Source organism: Pyrus communis, chromosome 6 (assembly GCF_041283825.1).
Source record: "Pyrus communis isolate YQ-2024b chromosome 6, ASM4128382v1, whole genome shotgun sequence".
Taxonomy (NCBI): Eukaryota; Viridiplantae; Streptophyta; class Magnoliopsida; order Rosales; family Rosaceae; genus Pyrus; species Pyrus communis.
This window is the reverse complement of record NC_142570.1, coordinates 9324424-9348515: the sequence shown is the minus strand read 5'-3', so window position 1 is coordinate 9348515 and position 24092 is coordinate 9324424. Positions and strand designations below refer to the sequence as shown.

At 34.1% G+C, this 24092-nt stretch overlaps 1 protein-coding gene, 1 long non-coding RNA gene and 1 pseudogene across 17 annotated transcripts; all 3 read right to left on the bottom strand.

Annotated features, from left to right (window-relative positions):
• Positions 1-4378: 4378 nt before the first annotated feature.
• On the bottom strand, positions 4379-8429 carry LOC148696251 (uncharacterized). 15 transcript variants are annotated; one of them, XM_088695727.1, is made up of 8 exons: positions 8293-8429; positions 8142-8192; positions 7729-7902; positions 6682-6749; positions 6449-6503; positions 6270-6338; positions 5958-6014; positions 4379-4594 (listed from the first exon to the last, which is right to left on the bottom strand). In XM_088695727.1, the coding sequence occupies exons 3-8, from the start codon at positions 7753-7755 to the stop codon at positions 4463-4465; spliced, it is 408 nt and encodes a 135-aa protein (XP_088551853.1). In that variant the 5' UTR covers positions 7756-7902; positions 8142-8192; positions 8293-8429; the 3' UTR covers positions 4379-4462. The 15 variants fall into 15 exon arrangements, 6 of the variants coding, with proteins under 6 accessions (XP_088551853.1, XP_088551854.1, XP_088551856.1 ...); XM_088695728.1 differs by having other exon boundaries at positions 7729-7898; XR_015963569.1 differs by lacking the exon at positions 4379-4594 and adding an exon at positions 4867-5366 and having other exon boundaries at positions 5952-6014; positions 6449-6582; positions 7725-7898.
• A 259-nt stretch (positions 8430-8688) lies between these two features.
• LOC148696250 (uncharacterized) lies at positions 8689-10685 on the bottom strand. Of its 2 annotated transcripts, XR_015963574.1 has the most exons (5): positions 9962-10681; positions 9566-9641; positions 9410-9480; positions 8887-9221; positions 8689-8813 (listed from the first exon to the last, which is right to left on the bottom strand). It is a non-coding gene; the product is annotated as an uncharacterized LOC148696250 (long non-coding RNA). The 2 variants fall into 2 exon arrangements; XR_015963573.1 differs by having other exon boundaries at positions 8887-9480; positions 9962-10685.
• Positions 10686-14831: 4146 nt separating this feature from the next.
• Positions 14832-16190, bottom strand: LOC148696249 (uncharacterized; annotated as a pseudogene).
• Between the last annotated feature and the right edge of the window lie 7902 nt (positions 16191-24092).

Below are 24092 nucleotides of genomic sequence, written 5' to 3'. Positions count from 1 at the left end.
AATTTACGCATGACAATGCATTATTAAACCAAAACACCTTGTAATGGAGAACACTCCATATAAATCGTTTTCCGATACTACAACTGCTTATCTTATTTTCTTTAAAAATTTAGACACAAAACTTACGGTGCAAATATGTGACAGCATTTTAATTTTATTGAGCATACACAAATAAGAAAGTGACGTGAGTTATGAACAAATAAGATCTTACCATATGGATCCTGAAAAAATGACACTAGTTGATATCAATATTATATATAATTAATCCAAGGTCAATGGAAAACAAAGGTAAATAGTCTAGAAGAGAGGTGGAATGATAGCGAAAGAATGAGAGGGAGAGAGTGTTCAGTTTTGAACGCCACACGAGACATATTTTATAGAGTGCATTTTGTTTCACCCCTTTAAAGTGTGGGTCATGCTCAACCCTTTATTGATTGTTGTTACATTAATATAAATTTTGAGATTCGTGTTTTAAATTAATCAAACTTAACTAATTTAATAGCAATTAATAGGGGTGAGCAAAAATGCACTATTAACCCAACTCAAAACGGCACAAAAATAATTGGCTTCGAGTCAACACATTAACTAGTTAAGTTGTTATCCGGTTGGTTTACCCACAAATAACCTGTTTCAACTCGAAAAGAAAAAAACTTAGGTTGATTATTTTAAACTACTAAAAAACCTTACAACCATAGCCATAGTATTTAATCTCACATAAATCCAAAGCACATGAAAATATTAAAGCAATTTAAAATTTCCAAAAGCACATTAAAAAATTTATAATAAGTAATTTACAAGTGTGAAAAAATATGCAAACACTCGTGATCGCATCCTCTATACTTTTATGATGGGTATATCATCATTTGGATTTTTAAAACTCTACAAACCTTTATAACATTGTTTTTAGGAGGAGTTGAAAATAAATCAAATTCATAATAATTAATGTAAAAGTGTGAAAATCGTGAAAAGAATATATAAATGCTTGTGATTGCATCCTCTATGCTTAGACGATGGCTATATCGCATTTTAGATTTTTAACCCTCCAAACTCTCATGAATAATATTTATTGTTTTAGTGCAAAATTAAAAATAATTAATGTAGAAGTGTGAAAAATGTAAAAAAAATACACTATCACTCGTAATGACAAGGTTTACAACTTCCATGAAGAGATCAACTCTGAAATTTGACACCATAATCCATAAACTGTAGATTTATATTTAACCGTTAATTGTTATTTACGCTCTATTCTTCTCACCAGATTTTTTTTTCAAATTTTCTTTTTTGAAAACATGATTTTTTTAGTGGATGCAGAAAAATAAACAGCTCAGATTGTTGAGATCACATTCTGATGTTTACAGTTAACGAAAGTATGAGTTGATGTTATATAGTTTCAAAGACTTTATAAACTCCAAGCAATATTTTCACTAATCGTGAAAATTTGAACGTGATATCAATGATCTAAACCGTTCAACTTTCTGTATCCGCTAAAAGATCATGTTTTCAAAAATGAAAATCTACAAAAACAATATTCGGTGAGAAGAATGAAGAGTAAACATAAACGTCAATCAACGGTTAAATTTAAATCTATGGTTTATGAGATTATGGTGGCGAATTTCAAAGTTGACATCTTCATAAAAGTTGTAGAGCTTGTCGTTATGAGCGTTTGTATATATTCTTTATATTTTTCACACTTCTATATTAATTAAAAAATATTAAAAAAAACTTACTACAACAATAGCCTAGGATTTAATCTCACGTAAGTGAGATTAATGTGAGATTAAATCCTTATCGTTGGATTCTTTGACCTCACTTACGTTTTTAGTATTACGTTTTTTATTTGATTATTGATTGATTTAAAATACATTTTTTTAACGGATAACGAGTCGGGTTATATAACCATTAATATTAAAGGGTTGAGTTTGGGTCAAGTCACATTACCTATTCATATTAACGGATGTTACATAACGCGACCCATTAAGATATCAGGTATGTCACGAAAACAAGACGAACACAGAAAACACGACACGAATAGCAGGTCTACTATTTTGTATGAGTATAATTTGATAAATATCCAAAAAAATTAGCTAGTATGCAATTAAATTATCAAATATCAAATGGAATACTCTTCTTTATTATAAACAATAGAATTTTTTAATATAACCGAACACGGATAGTATACCACATGTCATATAATTGGAGGAACACTTAAAATAAATAAATAAAAAATAAAAACTTATTTTTAATTGTATAATGACATATAACATACCGTCTTTTGTTCTGGTCACATTGAAAAATCTCCCGTTAAAAACAAAACTAAATTTTTTCCGAAGTCTTAATCATTGAGAACCTAATCATCCATGTTAAATATTCGGGTAGACCCTACCTGATTCACCTAGTTTCTAATGGGGCACTGTGAAATGAAGAATGAGAATCCTCTTCGGATCCTTTTTGTGAAAATTCTAGGATTCTCAAATGATGTTCGTTCATCGAACATCCTGCGGTCAATTTTCGTCAGATACTGTTCATGTTTAATTTTAAATAAAAATATTTAAAATGATTTCTGACTATACGATGTATGATGAACGGACATGATTTGAGGATCCTCTGCAAACTCCAAGGTCAATGATACGTAGCTAGGTTTGCATGGTTTATACTTTTCATATAAAAGGTTGTAGGGTGTAAACACCAAACAAGTTAACAGTCCTGATTCAAGATTAATCTACACTCTCCCAAACCTTTCCATGTTGTGGGGGTAATCTTGGATGAGGCTGTGACTCTTATGCAGCGTCACACTTAGACGCGACACGATCTGGTGTGTCGAACTGCAAGGAATCTCATTCTCTCGCGAGAGTGTTTTGCTGTACTAGATAGTAGATAATATCACCCGGCTAGAGCTCAAGACTCTCTTCAAATGTAGGACTTATTGTTCACTCTACAAGTGTTATTCTGCGCGTTTTAAATACAATTTTGTTCTTGTGGGTTTATAAAGTTAGAGTGGAAATTAACTTCTTAAGAGTATTAATATAATACTGGTTAAAACTTACTGTGTGTGACATGAATTATCTAAATTATTAACACGTGTACAATTATTAATAATATATAAAATATTTTTAGGTCGGTATTTGGATAAGGATTTTAGATATAAAAGATTGTATGCATTATAATAAATGAATTATTCTAATTGTGTTATGTCACCATGTAGTCGCGTAACTTGATTATCTTTCTCCTTTATAATAAAACAAAAATCAAACTCTTAATCTAATATTAGCTTATTTCTTGTTCCTACTCACTTTAGCTAATCTCAAAGGCCACCGTTAAGTATATCCTTGTATTCGGTATGCGACTTCGAACACAAAGCGATCATGTGGCGCCATGTTTACACAGTTGACCCATCAAGTTCTTATATGAGCATATACTAGTGTTTGACTCTGAGTTCATTATACTTATCCACATACAAAGTATGAAGACATGTATGGGAACCTAATTCCGAAAAATAGACTCATAATTTTCATTGATACTCACAAACACTCTTCAAAAACGTCCTTATATTGCCACATGGAAATGACGAGGCCCTACGTTGATTTTTTATTTATTTTAATCTTTCAAAAATGAGACAACTAATGGCAAGTCACGATTATCTACTCTTTCGGAGCCTGAAGAGGCTATGGGAAATTTCATTATGCCCGTAACCTCAACGAAGCAGACTCACCAGCTTGGAACATTGAATCGGAAACCTTCCACATTTTTTTGTTTATTGGAGAGTTGCAGTCTGCGCCCTTACCAGTGGTTACTTCTTGTGGTTATGAGGCCGTATGTTGATAATTCATACATTTTATTTTTTATTTTTACAATGTGAAATATACTAAATCGGGAAATGGTCAATCCCACACACATTATTGTTAAAAAAAAAGTTTAGTGGGTACCCAAAATACAATGGAGTACATCCCGTGTAATATATTTCCAATATACTGAAAATCTGTCACTAGGTGGGCACCATTGGTTCCTTATCTTACGGCACAACATATACAATATGCAAACCACATCTTATATTACTCCTAATCCTATGAAGGCTTAAAATATATGTGAATTTCTAATGAGATGAAAAATGTATGTAGATAATCAATTTAAACAAAATTCCTAGCAAGGAAATCTAGATAGAAATAGCAATAGAACCAGCGCGATGCTGCGGGTTTGAAAACTTTATTAAACATGGGCAAATATATTAAAATCTAATTATATCCATATCAAAGAAATATATATTTACATCCTCATATTCAATAAGGTAAAAAGATATATGTAGGATGTATCACATATTAAAATCTGTCCACGTCCATACCAGTCTATTTGCATCCTTATGTGTAATAATGAACAAAAGAAAGGTATTTGAAGAATACATTACATAGAAAAAGATGTGGATTAAGTTGTTCATACAAATACAATCACACAAAAATATATTCATTTTTCATATGAGAAGGACAACCAATTTAGAGTTTCGAAAGATAAATAAAATTTCAATTCTCACCAAGAAAAAAGAGCCGAAGGAATACAATGGGTTTTGAGGAGAGACGAAGTCTATACCAACTAACAAATGAAGGTATGGTTTGGGGTTGAGGTGATTTAAAAAAAAAGCTGGGATGAAAAAAAGCTAGAAGAGTTTTTGGTGTTTGGTAAACTTCCAGCTTCAGTTTTTTTTCACAGTTTTGGATGAAAAAAAAGCCAAAAAACAGAAGCAGCAAAAGGCAGCTTTGAAAAACTGGCTTTTCAGCTTCTGCGCAAACCTCAAAACACGGATGAACACTAACCTTTAATGAAAGTTTCTAGTAATCCTACCCTTAAATCCAAATTATTGATTCGAACAGAACGACATAAACATAAATCACCACAAAATCTCATCTCTGAAATCCAAAAAAGTCATGAACATCACAAAAGTACAAATTTTCAACCTGAAAAACTACCTACTCAGAAGCATTTCATCTCAAATTTTCCACCTATCAGTTAGAGGAACCCAAGAGCCATGCAAACACAGCAAGCACAAAAATCCCAAAAAAAAAAAAATAATACCCACAAACAGATGCACTGCAATCGCATCCAAACATCAAAAGAAAAAGGAAATTTATGGGCATACTAAAATGGCAATATACAAGAACGTGTGGAACTTTATCGAACAAACATGTACCCTCCCTTCATCTCTATTATCCCCTTTTTGCTCCTCCCAGCTTCATCTCTACCAAAGATCTTTGAAGATTTGTGTCGCCCCTAGCTTTATCGTCGAGCTTGTGGTCGAAAGGCATCACTTCTCCTCTACTCAGATCCTCGGCTTCCTCGACTCCCAATCTCGCTCTTCACTCGACCATCGCCTTCATCCGCTGCGACATCGTAGACAAACTCCATGATGCTAGCCAAAACCCAGAAGACAAAAAATACTGATCTGCCGAAACCCATATGAAATTCAGCTTGTGAAAAATCCAAAAAACAAAAAACCCATATGACAAATCTAGAAGTTTTTTTTAGAATGAATGAGAAAAAAATGGAATTTGATGATGAGGGAGTAAGTGGCGAAAATAATGGAATTTGGTGATGAGAGAAAAAGTGAAGAGGGAGAGATAGAGAGGTAGTTGGACGGGAAGGATAAAACAGTGAAGATGATTCTAGAGAGTGTTCTATAAAAGTAAAAGAAAAGAGATAAGGGTAAAAATCTAAAAGATAGAATTAAGCTCGGTTATGGGGAACGGAGAAAAAGAAATATGATAGATAAGTTTGGTTTTGGTTATTTTACACAATTACAGCTGTTTTACATAAAAGTTTACCAATCGCTATCATACTGTTTTTTTTTTCCAAAAGCACTTTTACAAAAAAGTTTACCAAACACTCTGCTGCTTTATTTCACAGCCGCTTATTCTCACAGCACAGCAGAATCAGTTTTTTTTAAAGCACAACAATACCAAACCAACCCGAAGTAAATCATGTTGTTCAATATTTGAGCTTCCAATTTGGTACACTTTCATCTTCAATCTCTAACAATACAAAAAAAGGAAAAATCATTTGGTATACTTCTCACAACATGTTAACCAAATTGCTTCACCGTTCACCTATATCCTCGGTGCTATAAACTCAAATAAAAAACCAGTAAATAAAAGTGGTTAAGCAAAAACCCTCACTTCTCATTACATGAAGAAATTTCTTTACCCTCTAAACCTACTCCCACCGTGTTACTTTTGTAGCGCATACACTACAGAAAATGCTTCAAAGGAGAAATTGGAAAATCATACCACCATCAAACATTGCACGGAAGGTATCTGAAGAAGCAAGCAGGCAAGTTCTGTGAGCATACCATCTACCTGCAATTGGTCAGTAAACAATAAAAAATTTACAGAGGTCCTTAATGTTAACACTACATCACACGTGCTAATTCAATACTGTGTAATTAAGAAAAAGAAGAGGAACTCACGCTGTGCTTCTTGGAAACTGGCGAGAGAGAACTGGAACTGGGTTGGAAGAATGTACTGGAAGCAAATGGCACATCCCAGCTTTTTCAACCTCATCATGAAATAATTTTAACAATTCGGTCAAGTATAAAACCATCTGCCAGTTATGGTTTTGGTAAATTATGTAGAAGCCAAAAATCTAATATATAGTCTAACAATAAAGGAAAACCTCATGAAAGATTAAGAATCTTTTTACCTCTGTCTGTGAACAATCGTTTTTACTCCTATGCAAGACGGTTGGGATTCATGAGTGTATCTACCCTTCTGAGATGCAAAATATAAGAACATGATGTAAATGTCAGAAAAATAGAAGATCACTTTTTTTTTTTTTTTTTCCTTTTGTTTCAAACTCAAGAAAAATTAAATCACCTATATAAAAATATTCAAACTTGGTAATGTACCAATTAATTGCAAATTGCAAAACAGTAAAATTCAACACAAAACCAAAATAAAAAGGAGGTATATTAAGTAGGCAAAAGTATTTAAATCATAGGATTTGAGAAATTATAATTTGTAAAATTATCTAACAGAAATTTAAACATTCATTACTCTATATATCCATATACAATCCTCAATATATGAATCGACCAATTTGTTAGTTTGCTCTTATAATCTTTAAAAGCATTCCATAAAACCTAAGGTGTTCATGTTACAACCAAAGTAGGGGTTCAATCATGGATTTGTATTCCTGTTTACAGTTATATTTGCACACATACACCAATCAGCACTTTTAAATTCTTCGATCGTCACTTCAGAACTTTTATTTTTCATGATATACATGCTTCTCGGTTACAATGTGAAAAATTAAAAGCTGCTAATGTAAATTGTTAAAATAATTAAGTACTATCGCAGCTCGCAAATCCATTCAATAGGATACATTAAAAAAAAAATTGCAAGCTAGCTATTATTGTTGATCAGCAACTTTTTACATATTGGTGGCAGCAAAGGCCGATCAGCAACCTTTTACAAACTTTTTTCGTTGCATAACATTCACAATAGTAATATCACATGACGGTTTTATGATCACAAAAATTTCTGCTAGGCTAGCAAACTGTCACAACCTTTGAAAATAACAATTGACAAAAACTTGTTTAGATTCAAGATAAAACTTCAATGACACTCACATGATAAATCTGCCATTAATCTAGTAGCATTCTTGCCTTTAAAATAAAAAAAAAAAAAAAAAAAAGAAGAACAAATGAAAAACATTGAGTTGCTTTCCTTCCAAATTAAGTTTACCTACAAAGGGAGAGGTTAAACCAACTATCATCTGGATCCCGAGTCTTTCATCTAGATCCCGAACACATGCCAAAGCTTTCAGTCACAAGGCTGAAGGCATACCACTGATTGACTCAAGACCTATAAATACCTAGGGCAATATTTTTGACCACTTAGAATGTTGATTTCTCTAATCTGCCTTCAGATGAGAAATGAAGATTTCGGGGGATGAGCATATCAATAATGTAAGAGACTGCATAGAAGGGTTTGATTTCACAGTGGAAAAAAGCAAAACTCCATATACGGATATAAGCTACTCACAAAATAAACTTTTGCGGAAACTATACATAAACTTTTTCAAAGATACAATGTCCGGCTTCAATACTACTCGGAAGACATAATTCATTGAAAATTATTCTGGAAGGGAACAAAATTTACCTTAACACTGCCGTAAACAAATCAGCATCATGGAGAATTTTTGTTCAAAAACTGAATGGAAAATCAAGAGTTTCAAATTCAAACAGGGAGCATTATTTAAAACCCAAAACTGAATCATCACAAAAGGAATTCAGTGCAACCGTTATCAAACCTGCAGCTCTTTCTGATCAACTACAGCTCCTTTCTCATTTTTCATTGAGTTTCGAACACTTTGTATGCCATTGATTTGGATTGCCTCATTTTCTTTGGTATTTCCGCTAAACTTACTGGGAACGCCTTCTCTCTGCATTTCCCCAATCAAACACAACCACAAATTAGTCAATTATAATAAAAAATGTATAAATGGCGCTGCATAGCGGATTTATAGAGGGTTTATAAAAATAACAAAGGCACTTGATTTAATAGTTTATGACAAAATAAATCATACATCGTTTTGAATAGTTCCAATTCAGGTATATTTGGGTTGATGAAAAACATGGTTGAGACAGTTGTAATATTAAAAATGGAGTATGAAGAATGAAAAAAAATTAAAAAAAAGTTGAATACCTTGGAATTGTTTAACCTCGAGATTTGTGAAAGCGGCAAGTATTGTCATTGCCAACGGTTCTAAATTTTTGAAGCAAAAAGCTTTTGGAATGACACCTCGCAATGTGATTTCTAACATTCTTTTTCCTGGATCAACATATATGTTAATAAGAGGTGTAACAATTAGAGCATGTATGGATGCTTTATTAATTTTTTTTACCTGATATTCTCAATATAAATTTCATATTTGGCCTCAAGAACAGTTGACACCAAATGGAGCAGAATATTATTGTGGCGGAAGAAATCCAATATTCTAAACTGCAAGTATAAAAACATTAGGCTCATTCATTGTAGTCCAATGCAAAACTCTATCCTCAAAGTTTTTTGGCCGCGCATCTACAGATGCAGTGAAGTCATTTCTGCATCCACAAAAGTGTTCCATCATGATCATCTCAAAGCCTATTTTCTGCATGTCCCATTTAAAACTCACCCATAAATGTTAGAAACTAACATAGTTTTTCGACTAACCGATCCTCCACACTCATCGTCAAGTGCCTGAGAGAGATCACTGTAGTGTTAAACAACACGTGGTTCGACTCTTGGTTGAAACAAACAACTTAATTAATTATGAACATAAAGAATTGTAGATCACTATAGCTACTAAATTATTAATAATAAGTGACATAGCTACTAAAATTATTAATGCAGGAAACTGTAGAAACATAATTTAGATAGACTGTTACCATGGCTGATCAGTTCACTAATAAGATTGCTGTAATATTTTACATCCTTGGATTGACAGGTCCTGTTCCATCTGAGAGAAACAAACCGATTATTGTTTAAGTGTGAAAGCTACTTGTTTTGTTCAATCTGAGTTATAATTTGGTGATCATGCATACTTGGGATAAATCTTGACCATGAGATGGAAAATCTATAGGCCTTCAAACTAGTATCCACCATTCGTTGAACATCTTCCTGCAATGGCATATATAATATATATGATGCGGGCGTATCAAACAGCATCAGTATGTTTCTAATTAGTATGATATGGATTTCTACAGTACAAAAAAAACGCTTAGTCCCGAATCGTTTCAACAAATAAATGAAAGGATTTCCTCTATTTTCTAATAAAGAATTAGAGCAAACGAAGAGGGAATTAGTCTCAGCATGTTTATTCTAGTTTAATTTAATAAATTCCCCTAAAATGCCCAAGAACCCCAATTTATAAACCCCGAACAAAGGCAAAAAGGAGAGATAAAACCCAAATAAAGGGAAATTTGAGGAATTCAACAAACCGTAATCACACGGAGGACGCTTTCCGATGATTAAATTCTTCGACGACGGCGGAGGTTGTCCACCGTCGCTGTACCTTCAGTACGCGCCCGCCATGTTTGAAGCTTGTTGATCGTCAAAACTTGGTTTGTAGGCTCCACGGAGAGAGAGATGGGGTGCCGAAAGAAAGGAAGAGCAGAGGAAGATGAAAGATTATGGATTTTCCAGTAGAGAATGAGAGAGGAAGAGTGAGAGATGAGAGGAGAGCAGAGCGGAGAGGGGCTCCCTTCTGAGATCAGTGAATGGAAGTAACTGGAAAAAGCGTAGCTTCCCGTCGAGGATCCCACGCGTCACAAAACTGGAACTCATTTGACAGCAAAGCAGTAGGGGCAAAGTTGAAATAACAAAAAAGAAGCAGGGGTCAAAATGGAAGAACACTGTGCTTATGAACAGTATTTCAGTTCATTTTCTCTTTTAGGATATGCATAATTTGGCATTCAAGTTATACATGCGTAAACAATGACCGCAACATATTACATATACATCATATGTTTGGGCCTAAAATCATGAGTTATGGCCTAGAAAGAAGGTTGTAAATTTCGGCCCAATTTGTGAAGTGCTCAGCCCAGTAAAGAGATGCTAGTGGTTTGGCCGAGTTCTAAGCGAAGTAGGATTGCTAAGAGCAGCTCCACCATATTCAATAGCCTGGTGGACCGACTGTTGCTCCAACCCAATTGCCCCAGCTAGCATCTCCAGCCCATGCAGGCGATGGGGCTTGAGGGAGGCCCGAGCGAGAGGCCAGGCGGGAATCGACAGCCCGAGAGCCTGAGGGCTATGTAACATGTGGCTGATGTACGGCATCGGTGCATGTGCCGACCTTGACATCTCGTTGTCCTTCTTCGACATGTTGTTGTTGAAGCTAAGGCTTCCGGCAGAGTTCTGCACCACCAACTACTATTGTTGCGGTTGAGCCACCGACTGAGACTGCTCCGTCTACATCATCTTCTCGTCAACCTCCTTTACTTCCTCTTCACAAAAACAAAAACCATGAGATTCTCTATAGTTTCTTATATCTTTCTCTTTTGCTTTTGGAATGATGGGGTTTTGAAATTTGTGGTGGAAGTGCTCTGTTTTTTTTTTGTTTTTTTTTATTTTTTTATTTTTATTATTATTATTTTTTGCAGAGGTTATGAATAGCTAAGGCTGTGAGCCTAAACCCTAGCGTTAAAGGGTCTTAAAGCGTCAAGATGGTTTGGTTCCTTGAGTTCCAAGGATTCCAAAAATATTATTTTTGAGCTTGATTTGTTGAAGGTTTGAAGAGGAAGGAGGAAGGAGGAAGAGAGCTCATGAGAGTGAGCTGGAAAAGAGGGAGAGAAAGAAAGAAAAAGGAAGAGAGAGATAGAAAGAAAAGAGAGAGAGAGAGAGAGGAAAAACCGGTCAAATGAAGAGAAAAAAGGAAAGGGTGATGGGGAAGTCTGATGGATTGGATGAGGAAAAAATAATAATATTTTATTGCCTATTGCCATGGCTATTCAGTTTTAGGGGTTGAGATGCAAAAGACAGTTACTATTCATTAAACGCAATTATTGTTCACTGGGTGGATTCAATAGTGAGTTGCCCTAGGGGGCCTTTGCAACGCTGGAGTTGCTCTTAGAGTTCACAATTTGTTTCTCACGTGGCTGAGTCCTAATTGAAGTAAGATTGTTCGAGGATCAGGTTCGGCTTTTTACAAGATTGAAAGAATTAAAATTAGTTTCTGGATAAAGTATGAATTGATCACACAATAAGACTAGATTCATAGTCCAAGTTCAAGTCGAAGAAGGCAAGATCAGTGGTGATAGGGTTTCGGATGAAGTATGATTCGTGAAGATAATATCAAGTGCATATATTCAGATAACTACTAAGGAATTGAAGTATTATTAGAACTCTACAACTCAGTAGGCTTAAGCTTCAAGTATTCACTCCTATAAATATAATAGATCATGCAACAAGAAAGTGACCTTCAACTTAATGCATAAGTCAACACTCTACGCAAAACACTTAAACACCCTCTTGTGAAAACTAACTACTTCACTAACCATCAGCGCAAATTCTGATTGGATAGATGGGGCTGAAGTTGTAAAGTCAGTTTGGCTTAGGAATCTTGACAAAATGGATAGACGGGGATTCTCCAAAGTCTGTGGTTGATTAGTTATCTCAAGTCTCAGCTGGCAGAGAGTCTTTGATTCTTTCTTCAAAAGAGGTTACTTCATCGGCCTTCTCGACAAAGTGAGATGTTACTTTTAAAGTTCGGCACACAGACAGCTGAACCATTTTGCATAACCTTGTCTTTAGGTTATAGAACCCAAGACTAAGATCGTTCATTCCTCGACCAAAGCCGCTCAATTTAGAAGTCAACCACTTATTTGACCACCTTCACCACATTATTAGCACGTCAGCATCAGCATTCAAGCCATTGAAGACATAGTTAGCTCTTAGTTACTTTGGCTTATGCGCCATGTAGCCTGTGTAATTTTTTGGACCAACATTTTACCACACGTGGTGAGACACAAGGGCTAAAAATTGTGAAGTTCATGACCATGGAAATACGTTATGTGGCTAAGAAGAAAGCGTCGATGGGAAAGACAACACCAAATCAAGCATTGACATTTGGTGTAAAGATGGCACAAGAACTTCATGTTGCCGTCATGCCAGACAATGTTGGTCGCAGCTGAGAGGTGGCATAAATCTCCGCGATCAGAAATTAACGGCCATGACTATTACAATGACTACCAAGCCCACAAAAAATAAACCTTCAAATGGGATAGTTGAGGAAGAAGATAATGAAGACGACGAGAGCGCATCCCCAAGAAACTTGTTGTCTAAATCTTTATATGACGGAGGTTTTCTAAGTTTCAGCAAATGGGCATCATGAAGAGACAAACCGCCTGCTTGCTGTGTTGTTTATTGAAATTCGACAATCTAGACTAGATGTTGCTGCCCATATTCCAATTAGAGCCCCCGAATAAGAAGAAAATTAATATTGGTTGAGAAAACCTTTACAACCACAGGCTTTGTAATTTGAGGGAATTTCAAGTGTAACTAAAGTTAATCCGGAATCTCTATATGGGCCGGAACCAACGGGATTTGAGGAAAGAACATATCAATTCTAGTCGATATGGATGACATCCAAAGAATGATCGATTCATCCTTAAAGAAGTAAGTGATCCCTAAATTCATTCATAAATAATTGTTCATTTATATATATATATATATATATTAGGATACAGAGACATACGTTTTTTACACTCATTTTTATAGGGTCCACTATGTAATGTATTTCAACGATCTGAACCATCTATCTTTTAGGTCTTCCCTTAAAGATCATGTCTACCAAAAAATACTCAAATCCAAAATCATATGACCGTTGGATTAAACTTATTGTTTCTTTGTAATTGTAGGTATCCATTTTCTTTAGTACAAATGAATGTCTTAATGGTTTTGGATTTATCTAATATTTTTGCAAGAATGATCTATGAATGATGTACTAAAATGTGGACGGTTCGAATAATTGAAGTACATTATGAAGTGAACCATACAAAATGAGTGTCAAGAGTGTGTGTCCTCAAATCCTAATTCGTGTGTGTGTGTGTATGTACGCAATAGCGCTCAAGCACTAACCAATTAGTAATATAATACAATACCAATTACGCAGTGGCAGAGTAAGGATTTCGGGTTAGGAGGGGCCTCTCACAAATATTAAAAAAAAAATTAAATCGATAGTAGTTACAAAACTGTTAACCAAAACATCATAATATATATATATATACACACACATATGAAAAGTAACCAAAATTCAAAATAGCATAGCATTGATAATATTACATATTCCCAATAATTAAAATAATTGTCCTCAACGAGTTTTCATATTTTGAAACCGTTGCATGAAAGCCTAGTCCTCTATACTATTAAAAATATCATTTTCAATATAAGCAATCAAACAATCGTTCATCCACAAATCACTCATTCGATTGCATAAGGTGTTCTTAACAATGTTCATAGCATAAAAGACTCGCTTTACACTTGCAGTTGCAACCGATAAGATGAGTGCCAGTGTCAAAAGCAAGTACACTAACTAGTAAGTCTGATCTTTCTTTGTTCTAACCATCTTTTGTGCAAGATCACCAATTCCTTTCAAATCTGCAAACTCACTATTAGAGGTCATGTCCAAAATATAATTCTCAAGCTATTCTTTGAGTAACTCAAGATCATGCTTTGAAAAATCACTTGGATAAAATTGGGCAAGACGCATCAATTTTTCTTTTTCAAAGGTAGAGAAAGAATTACTTAGACTTAAACATGCCACACAAAGAAGTAGTTCAATATTCTTCTCAGTAAATCGATCATTTAACTCAGTGAGTTGTTTATCTATGACATCAGTGAATAAATCAACCCGATAATGGTGCAAGTTTGTGATGGGATGAGCTTTTCGGTTTGGTCGCTCTCCACTTGTAAAAATATCATCCATGCTAGGAATTTTAATACGATTCTTGTCACAAAAGGATGAAACTTCATCAAATAAGGATTCCCAACCGCTTTCTCGCATCCTTTGCAATCTTCCTTTGCATATATTGACCAAGTTCATTGCATTAACAATATCTTGATCCTTCTTTTGCAATGCCTGTGATAAACCATTTTCATCAAGTGTAGACCAAAAATAAAGTTGAAATATTGAATAAAAGTCAATAAAACCTTTTCTTCAAATTTTTATTCAGAACTTGTTCCATCTTTTCTTACAATCTCAAGCACTTCTGTCGTTGATGAGAACATGTGAGCCAAGCTGATTAAACAATTATAGTGAGAGCTCCATCGCATATCATTAGCTCGCTTAAGAGTAGTTTTTTGATTCAAACCTTATCCACTTGAAAGCTCGTTATTTTCTAGTGCTTCCAAAACCACACGAGCATGTTTCTGTCTAAGAATATCACGACGCTTGGAAGATGCTGCCACAACATTCACCACAGAAGAAACCATAGTAAAGAGATCTCCAATTTCGGATTTTTTTTTTTTTTTTTTTTTTTTTGCCACTACTACTAGAGCTAATTGAAGTTGATGAGCAAAACAATGAACATAAAAGGCAGACTCATTCTTATTTAAAATTAGTGCTTTAAGGCCATTGAACTCACCTTGCATATTACTTGCCCCATCATAGGCTTGCCCACGCAATTTTGATATGCTTAATCCATGTCTAGAAAAGAAATCATCAATGGCTAACTTAAGTGAGGAAGCCTTAGTATCTGCAACATGCTCAATACCTACAAAGCGCTCTATCACATGACCCTTATCCACATAGCGCAATACAATGGCCATTTGCTCCTTTGAACACTTGTCTCGTGATTCGTCAACAAGAATGGAAAATAAAGAATCATTAATATCACTAGTGATTGCACTGATGATTTCATATGAAATAGCACTTAAGATGTCCTTCTGAATATCAGGTGATGTCAATTTCAAAATTTTAGGAGCATTTTCTAGCGTGACAGCCTTTATACCCTCATTATAATGACGTAGCCATCATAGAATTTCAAGAAAGTTTCCTTGGTTGAGTGAATTTTCAGATTCATCATGCCCACGAAATGGAAGACCTTGTTGTAAGAGAATTCTACTAACACCAACTGATGCACCTAATCGAGTTCGATAATCAATTCGATCTTGGTTAGTTTGTTTTGAGATAACCATTTCAATATGTTGCTTTTGGTTTAATAAGGCTTCACAGTTTCTCCAAGCATTATTATGAGAATTATTAGGTCCTCCAACATGAATTTCTAGTTTCTTCTTGCACTTCCAATTCTTGAATCCGACTCCAACAAAAGTATCCCCACCAGATTGATCTCCAATATCGGGTTTGAAGAGATAACAACATAAACAATAGGCAGCATCCTGTGATGTGCTATACTCCAACCAATTAGGAAACTAAGTAAACCAAGCAGGATTGAACCTTCTAGGCTTTGTCCCAAAATTTGTGTAGGGAAATGTATGGGTTTTTGGTTGACAAGGTTTATTTTGGAGATAGGCTCTTCAAACTTGGTCTCGGACATTAGGATGATAACTCAAAATCAGTCTACACAATCTTGGATCATATTGGAGAGTTTCCAAGTTAATTTTCATAGAATCCACACAATTTTGTTTTGAATTACTTTCATTGTTCTTTGGACTCTTTGGAGACGGTTCTAATATCCCAGGTTGTGTTTTTCTTTTGAAATATCTTTCCATAATTGAACTGTAAAAAAACATAGATTGACTAACTTTAAATTAAAAGAAATATGAACATATATGCTAATTTTACAAACTAAAACAAATTAGGCAATAGTTAAGAGAAATTGCAAGACATCAATTAATCATAATTTATAAACAAAAAATTATAAAAGGAATTGAAAGTAAAATACATACTTTGGGTTGTTGACCAATTAACTAAACTTCAATGTCTTTTCATTAATGGAATGATGGAATGATGGAATAATGAAATTCTTTAATCTGCAAAAAAAATATTATTTATTAAATTAATTTACAATTGTAGATAACAACATATATGAATTAGCAAATTGCAAAAAATTGAAAATGACAACTTCGGAGATTCAAAGTTCATACCTTTGAGGATCATGGAAATTGAAGACTGATCGAAAAGTAATACACAAATATCACCCCTAACCCAGACTGGCAGACTGTAGTCCGCTAGAAACTTGGAAAATAATAAAATACTAATTTTTAGCATTGGGAAAAGGAATAGAAGTGTTGGAAGTTGGAATAAATAGGCTTTAGGGTTAGACTAGATTACATAAATATCCTTAAAATATTTAAAGAAGGCTGGATCTTTTGTCTAGGAAATTGGAAAGGTTTAAGTGAAAAGGTCATGGAAAAGTGATAAAAATAACAAATAAAAAAAGTAGTACTATTTTTTTTTTGTAAACAAAAGCAGGATGGGCCTAGGACTACTGTGGTCATATGGTCTCTCCGCCCCTGCAATTACGTGATTGAGTCTGCTCCACTATTATTCCCGCATTTAAACCGTTCAATTTCTAAATCTTCATTCAAAGATCATATCATGGAAAGTTAGCCGCCTAGGATAGATATGTCAACGATTATATTGTATTAGTACTAGCATGTGAAATGAGGCGGTTGAACTCCTTGCCTTCATCACAAGGAGACTAGTTGGGCAATTTGGTGGTGCTTTGCTTGAAGAAGCATGCAAGAACTCATTCTATTATTGCAACTAAATACATATGATGAGAACTTATGATTGTTTTAATTACACATCACATCTTTTGTAAAGAAGTAATGTGCTTATGCTCTATATATGGCCTTCATGTTTGTTTTAATTAGACATCACATCTTTTGGTAAAGAAATTTTGTGCTTATGCTCTCTGTTTATATATATATATATATATATATATATATATATGGCTTTTATGTTTGTTTTAATTAGACATCACATCTTTTGGTAAAGAAATTATCTGCTTATGCTCTCTCTCTTTATATCTCTACTAATTAATAAAACCCTCTTTGTGAATCAAAAGAGGGTGAAAAGACAAATTGGTCTTCTATCACACAAAAAAAAAAAAGATGGGCAATAATGTAATTTCACAAGTCCAAATTTTACTATTTTTATTAAAACCTCACCTACAGGTGATGTTAAAATACCTTCAAAATTAAAAAATAAATAAATAAATAACCTAAAACAAAAACCTCTCACTCCCTCCACGTTCTCTCTCTCTCTCCCTCTGTCTCTCCTTCTCATTTTCTAAAAAAAATGTGTTCATACACACAAAGTGTGTAGGCAAATGCTAGTGTGTGTGTGTGTGTGTGTGTGTGTGTATGGCTTTCATGGTTAGGTATAGAAGAAATTCGTCAATGCCTCAGTAAATTCACAATAAGATTTAGCTATTTCATAATAAAAAAAATAAGCATTTAAACGTTACTATTTGAAGTTTCCACATTAATATTCACTTACAAGAAATATATATATAAGATATATTGACTATCATTTTCATTCGTGTGTTAACTAACATCAAGAATTTGAAAGAAATATGTATGATTTTCATTCATGTATTTATTAACAACAAATGAATGAAAAATAAAGAGATCCCATGTATCTCATGTTAATTTATTCTCATAGTAATTTGTGGTTTGATTAACAAGTATCATGGAGCCTTGATTCATTGGCTAATTATATGAAACCCTTATTTGGAAAGACATATGATAAATGCTTTGGTAGGACAACAATTTGATTCAATACTGATTTAGTGTATCTCTGTATTAACAATAAGCATCTTAATAAGTAATACACCCTATATCAAGGCGCACATAATGTCATCTCCTGCAAGCGAGACTACAAAAACCATCGCTAACAAGTAACAACCAATACACCAACCTGAAACCACAGATCTTGCCTCAAAACAAGGGGAAGCCCTTGGAAGAGGGCATATTTCGAATTTGGGCGAGGCTCATAGAAGCCATGAAACTCAGGTTACCCACAAAATGGTGGGGAAGAATATAGGCACTAAGGACAGAAACGGGAAAAACCGGAAGGAGGACGTTTGGGGAAGATAATCGGGGCGGGGGGTGGAAGGAGGGAAGAGAAGGTGAGGCAGGAGGTTGGGGAGGGACTAAAAGGACGGGCTATGAGAGGTTAGGGGAGGTGGGAGAGGCAACGAGGAGAGGGAGGAGAGGCTGCCACCAACCCCAAGCCGCAACAAAGAGTAGGCGACTGTGATTGGGTGTAAATTTAGGATTTTTTTTTTTTTTTTTAGGGGAAGAGAAGCTTTGGGGAGAGAGGGCATAATTAACTTTAAAATGTTGAAATTGTTGCATAATGTATACTTATTAGCATAGAAGGTTAACAATTAGCCCATGAAAATTTAGTGCAATTACAAAATGAGCCTCTCGAGGATGTTGAAGTAGCATTCTTTTGTGCCATTTCATTGATGTTTGGTGGAGAGAGGGTTTATCCGTTGGTTCAAGTTTATGAACAAAACTAAAAAAGGATCGTTAGTGGGCAATGCTGAGTGGTGGCATTGATCCACTAGGAATTTGACACATGTACAATTGAAACAAATCATCTTCTACCGTTAGATATTTTTATATTTCTTAAGTGATTATTTTATAAATTGTGGGTGTGTGTCCATCACAACAATTTCTTATTATTTTCAATCATCTAACTTAGTCTTTTTGCACCCGCTCATTGTACAGAAAAAATGAAATTTATGAATTGCACCATAACCATTCCATTTTTTTTTTTTGCTTACTGATTATTATGGTGTCATTTTTTATGTTTGGCTGATAGAATTTGATTTCACGAACTAAACTATGCTTGGTCATTATTATCACTTTGGTAATTACTAATTAACAAAAAAAAATAAAGTTAATTAGTGTAGTTAGAATTCTCTTATATCCATCAGTATCGTTTTACCTATATATATTGTACAGGAAGAAAATCAATAGTTGGGTTCCTTAGTCAATAACGGATTAAAATTGGTGGATTTCATTTTCGTTTACTATGATGATGGTGTTATCGTTATGCATGTCATATTGCCATGTTTGTTGAAGAATTTAGCAGCATGTATTCCATCCAATTTGCACATATGTGAGTAATCTCTCATACAATTTTTACTATTTTTCCTTTAAAACAACAATGAAGATAAAATGGGAAAACAGAAATGATTAAAAAAAATCTGAATATATGACATGTAATTTCATTTCTAAATACATGGTAATAACATTTAATGTCCTTAAATCAAAATTTTCAGATTCATAAGTTTTCAGTCAAAGTTATAGGCTAGCTAGGGATGAACTCCTAATATATGAAGCAAAGCAAAATATGGACAACATGTACATATGTAAAATCAAAGTCATGCTTGCCACCCATTTGCTTGCACTTGATGCTTTAGATTTTCATGGTTAATCTGCAAGCAATGATGATAAAATAAGAAGTCTAACTATAATGCACAATCCCAGATATAAAGGTTGTAAGCAATTTAACCTAAATACCTTTAACTTTGACAATTTTCTCATGGCAATACTTTTACTCCAGTTACTTTTAGAATACTGAAAGATAAATAATTTGTCAAGTTTGAGGTAACAAATTGTAATCATGTTTACAAAATTAAATAGTAAGAAATGTTACCTTAATCTTGTACTTCAACCTTTGTACTTTGAGATGGATGTGATGTTTGTAAAAGTGACAAAAAATGCAATTTTATTTCTATTTGAAAATTGAATGCAATTTGAATTTATAGTATACTTCCGTATGAAAATAAGAGAAGACTTACCGTATTTAGAAAAGTTGTTTAATCACTATTAATCTTTTTCCTGCACCCATAAATTGTTTTTTTTTATAATTTGAGATAATTAATTTGTATATATATTTTTTTTAATTTTATAATTTGAGATAATTAATTTGTAGAATGATATAGAGAATGCAATTGAAAATAAATAGGTAAGAAATGGTGTTGTACCTAATTTGTTGGACTTTATTCCAAATACGTATAATGGGAGTAGTTGTTGAAGATTTTAATTCTTCTACAACCTTTTTCATGCACCACCTATATATTGAAGGTATATATAATGTTATAATTTCTTGTAACAAAATAATAAAGAATTTAGAATGCATACTACTCATGCATCTTCTTTTTCCACTATTTGAGAATCAGTTGGCTTAGATTAGTAGTTTTTACTCCGAAAAATATCTCTCAACCAGGTGTAAAAATAGAGACACGTCTGTTTGGGATCTTATCAATAAGTAGTTTGTCACATCCCTGCCCGGGGGGACCACTTCCCGGGCCTGCTCCACCAACGTAGCACGATATTGTTCGCTTTGGGCCCCGACCACGCCTTCACGGTTTTGCTTCTGGGAATTCACAGGAGAACTTCCCAATGGGTCACCCATCCTAGGAGTGCTCTCACGAGTTACTCGCTTAACTTTGGAGTTCCGATGAACTTTAAAGCCAGTGAGCTCCCAAAAGGCCTCGTACTAAGTAGGGATAGGAATATACATATAAAGATCACTCCCCTAGGCGATGTGGGATGTCACAATCTACCCCCCTTAGGGGCCCGACGTCCTCATCGGCACACCACAGACAGGGTTAGGCTCTGATACCAAATGTCACATCCTGGCCCGGGAAGGACCACTTCCCGGGCCCGTTCCACCACCGTAGCATGATGTTGTCCGCTTTGGAGCCCGACCACGCCCTCACAGTTTTGTTTCTGGGAAGTCACATGAGAACTTCACGGTTTTGTTTTTGGGAACTCACATGAGAACTTCTCGATGGGTCACTCATCCTGGAAATGCTCTCGCGCACTACTCGCTTAACTTCGGAGTTCCGATGAACTCTGAAGCCAGTGAGCTCCCAAAAGGCCTCGTGCTAGGTAGGGATGGGAATATAAATATAAGGATCACTCCCCTGGACGATGTGGGATGTCACATAGTTCCTTCTTCATTTTTTGTGGGTATTCTTGTAAATATCCTGAGAATGAAAACAAATATGTTTTTTAAAGAGAGTTGTTATTCCCACCCCAATGTCTTATCTTCCTACCCACCTTTTTATGAATTTTTTAATTACAAATTTGTCAATTTGTAAAATGACTAATAAGGACCTTAGTTACCCCCTTTTGCATTACTTTTTTTTTTCATAAAAAATAAAAAAGAAAAGTTTGGGCATGATAACTCTCACACTATGTTTAAACGATTTGTCTCCCTTAAACTCTAACTCATCTTTCCCATCTCCTTTCATTCAAAGAAAGCAAAAAGAATGAACTTAGAAGATGATGTTTCTATGGAAGAAGTAGATGATTATGTTTCCGTCGAAGAGGTAAAAGATTATTTTATGTGGGTCATCTTGATTTGTCGACATCGTATAATTGAAGCATAGTTCTCTCTCTCTCTCTCTCTCTCTCTCTCTCTCTGTCTCACCCTCTTTATATATATATATATATATATATATATATATATATATATATATATATATATTAAGGGTTATTTTAGGAATAATAGTGGGTGGAAAAATAACATTTTATTTTTTTTTAACTTTTTATAGTGGGTGTAAATATAACATGGGTGAGAAAATAAGATAATGGGATGGGTCCCATAGCACATGTATAGCACATTAAGATAATCAAAATTGAAACTCATAATCTAACCAAATTTTAAAAAAAGCACAATGAAGATTTCAAAGGAAGAAGTTAAAAAACCTAAAATTGAGAAGCACGAAAAATTGGTGTGATGTCCTTCCTTTAGCTTTTGGTTTGTAAAAACAAAGGGTATTTCTAAAATTGAAGTGGTATTGGCACTCCAAAAATCTCATTCTACACTTCTTACAAGTGTATTTTTCTTTCTAAATATAGAAAGTTTAGAGTGCCAATAACAATTCCCTTCTAAAAAATTAGGCCAAAGTAGGTTCTTGGAGCCAAGTACAAATGCTAAATTTGTGCCAATTTAAGTGACGTGCAAATTTTGGCTTTTAATTTAATGCAAATTCATTTTAGGTCAGGCCATGAAAACAGCATGATTTTTTTTTCAATTAATGGTTGTTTACAAATTTGTCACTTGAGGTGGAAAGAAAAAAAAAGTTGTGTGTTTTCGTACACGTAATGCTAGAGTGCAATGAAACACAAAATAGGCGAGCAAATCATTCATCATATAAGAAAGAACCTTGTACAGAACCAGGACCATCCAAATAAGATTTCAAGCAAAGAGAATGGTGATACACAAAATACATAGTTATTCTAATTGTATATAGGAATGATGGATATGTATTTGTCCATAAAAAAAATGAAAAATAGGAGAAAAGTACCAACTAACAGAACCGAAGGGAGCTAATGGATTTACCCTCTATTCTTTATTTGTCTCTCTTCTTTCTGTTGCATTTATGTTGCCGTCTTCAACCGCATCATACAATCTCAGTTTCTTGTTGAGAAAAATGGAGGCATATATATCATCGTTTCCTTACAATACTACAAAATACAATTCACTACATATTTGATTTTCTTTGAACACTTTATTTTACCAAAATCTGCTAAAGATGAGTTGATTAAAACTATAAGTTGTTCTATTTTTGTAGACATGTATGTTGAGTTGGTTAGATTGGGGATTCCAGTTATTAGTTGGAATTTGAATGTAGAATTGTTGGATAAGATCTAAGTCTTAATAATAAATGTATCACACATCTGTTTTTAATGATAATAAGGATCATGAGGCTCCCCTAATGTAGTGTTATAAGGAAGGCGATAAAGATAAACTAAGTTTATGAGGATACAAATAGAATAAATATTCATAGATAAGATACCTTAATGATGTTCATGTTCTTATCTCAAAAAACAAAATCCATTGAAATAAAAATTTACAAAAGGGATGGGAAAAAAATTATTGATGAGGGACTGAATGTAGATGAGACCTCACCTTTAACTCTTGAAGATCAATGCTATCAATGTGGTGTCAAGAAGAGGAAGAGAGCATTTTCATTTCCTATAAAAACGAAGAATCAGAGCCTTAACAAACAAACACATGAATCTCAAGCGAATTTGGTAAGAAATAATCCCAATTGAGAAATTAATTAGAAACCATAGATGAAAGTTCAAAAACTCAACAATGATTCCAAACAGAACCTTGAGTACCTACATTGTTTTTTAACCAATTCAACCGAATCTTGAAATGAAAGAAAGAAAGTAGAGAACCCAGATGAGGAAAAGCCTTAGAGAATCATGTGGTAACCTATTGAGCCTCTTATTGTAATATTAAGATGATAAACATGCTATAATTTGTCTGAATCAAAATTCCTTTTCAATCCTTTTCTGATTAAGAGGATTTAAAAATCCCCATGTTCTAAAATTTCAGAATCTCTAATCACTGAAGAATTACACTATATTGTGAATAAATTTGAAGTTAAGCTTCAAATTTGTATATTTAAAACTTTAAGAACAATCGCAACTCACATGGGCGTGGGGATTTCCAGATTGCTCCCAATAGATTGTGTGGATATCTGAAACCTTAAGAAATTGGGAACTGTACTGCTCAATATTTGGGTACGGGCTCAGGTTCAACTATGGAAATTTTTTTTCTCTGATCTAATTTGCCTGAATCAAAATTCCATTTGAAATCAATGCAACAAACAAAATTAATACATA